Source organism: Trypanosoma conorhini, assembly GCF_003719485.1.
Source record: "Trypanosoma conorhini strain 025E chromosome Unknown Tco_14.4_contig_00309, whole genome shotgun sequence".
In the NCBI taxonomy this organism is placed as follows: Eukaryota; Euglenozoa; class Kinetoplastea; order Trypanosomatida; family Trypanosomatidae; genus Trypanosoma; species Trypanosoma conorhini.
Window position 1 is genome coordinate 1 of NW_021704398.1, and position 1,140 is coordinate 1,140.

Below are 1,140 nucleotides of genomic sequence, written 5' to 3' on the forward strand. Positions count from 1 at the left end.
TGTGTGTGTGTGTGTGGGGGGGGGGTTTCCCCACTCGGGAAAAGGAATACAATGTGAATCATGGCAGTGAAACAGGCATTGTCGAGCTGGTCACACCGTCGAATGCGCACGGGCGTCCCACCCACCAAATAAAAAAAACAAACAAAAACAAATCAAATGAAAGTTACTTATTGTTCCACACACCGGGCCCCCACAACGGGTGAAGTCCTTGTCCTTGCGTCTACTCTCGCGGCGACTGCCTACTGCTCCCAGGTGTTGTTGTCGCGCTCAACCCAACCGAAGCCCTCGTCCACCTCCGCCACCGGGGCGGCGATCTGGGCGGGCTCCTCGTGCTTCAGGGCCTCTTCGGGATCGCGGTAGAAGAAGAGGTCCACCTTGACGTCCCACGGCACGCTGCGGGGGATCGTGCCGCGCAGGCGCAGCACCTCGCGGGCCAGCAGCCAGTACATCATGCTGATGGAGTAGCGGCCGCGGTTGTTGCACGGGATGGCGATGTCCACAAACTCCAGCGGGGCGTCCGTGTCGCAGAAGGCAATCACGGGGATGTTCACGAGGCTCGCCTCACGAAGGGCCTGGTGGTCCGTGCGGGGGTCCGTGACGAGCAGCACGCGCGGCTGCATGAACTTCTTCTGGATCTGGTTCGTGAAGGTGCCGGGGATGAAGCGGCCAGCCAGGAAGGAGGTGCCGACGAGCTGCGAGAACTTGAAGACGGCGCGCTGGCCAAAGAGGCGAGTCGAGCACACCGTGACGTCCTGCGCGTTCTCCACGGCCGCAATCACGCGGGCGGCGAGAATCAGCTTCTCCCACGTCATGTGGAGGTCGATGATGTTCGTGCCATCCTTCGTGCGGCTGTGGATGTACTTCTTCATGGCGTTGCTGCGGTTCTTGGTGCCGAGGTGGCAGTGCATCGCGACCAGCTTCTGCACGTCGCTCTCCTTCATGCGGAGGACCTTGGCGCCGGATTCCACAGAGGTCATTCTGAGTCGATGGGTTTACGTGAGCAGAACTACACCAAGAAGAAACAGATGCATAAAATAAACCACAAAATAAAAAAAAGGAAAGGAAAGGAAAGGATAGGGGAGGAGCAGGAGAAGCAGGAGGAAGGGCAATGAAGTGAATCGGTGCGTACAAAAAAAATGG

General features: G+C 58.4%; 2 protein-coding genes across 2 annotated transcripts in view, besides 1 other annotated feature; both read right to left on the reverse strand.

Annotated features, from left to right (window-relative positions):
• Positions 1-125: 125 nt before the first annotated feature.
• Positions 126-162: a sequence feature (A-rich).
• A 77-nt stretch (positions 163-239) lies between these two features.
• Tco025E_05355 (40S ribosomal protein SA) lies at positions 240-977 on the reverse strand (the record flags this gene model as incomplete). The annotated part of the gene is made up of 1 exon (XM_029372254.1): positions 240-977. The coding sequence occupies one exon, from the start codon at positions 975-977 to the stop codon at positions 240-242; it is 738 nt and encodes a 245-aa protein (XP_029227619.1).
• A 15-nt stretch (positions 978-992) lies between these two features.
• Positions 993-1,140, reverse strand: part of Tco025E_05356 (40S ribosomal protein SA) — a gene marked incomplete at both ends in the record, with an annotated part of 315 nt that continues 167 nt past the window's right edge. The window contains one exon of the mRNA XM_029372255.1: positions 993-1,140. This exon is cut by the window's right edge and continues 167 nt beyond it. Coding sequence (XP_029227620.1) covers positions 993-1,140 — 148 coding nt within the window.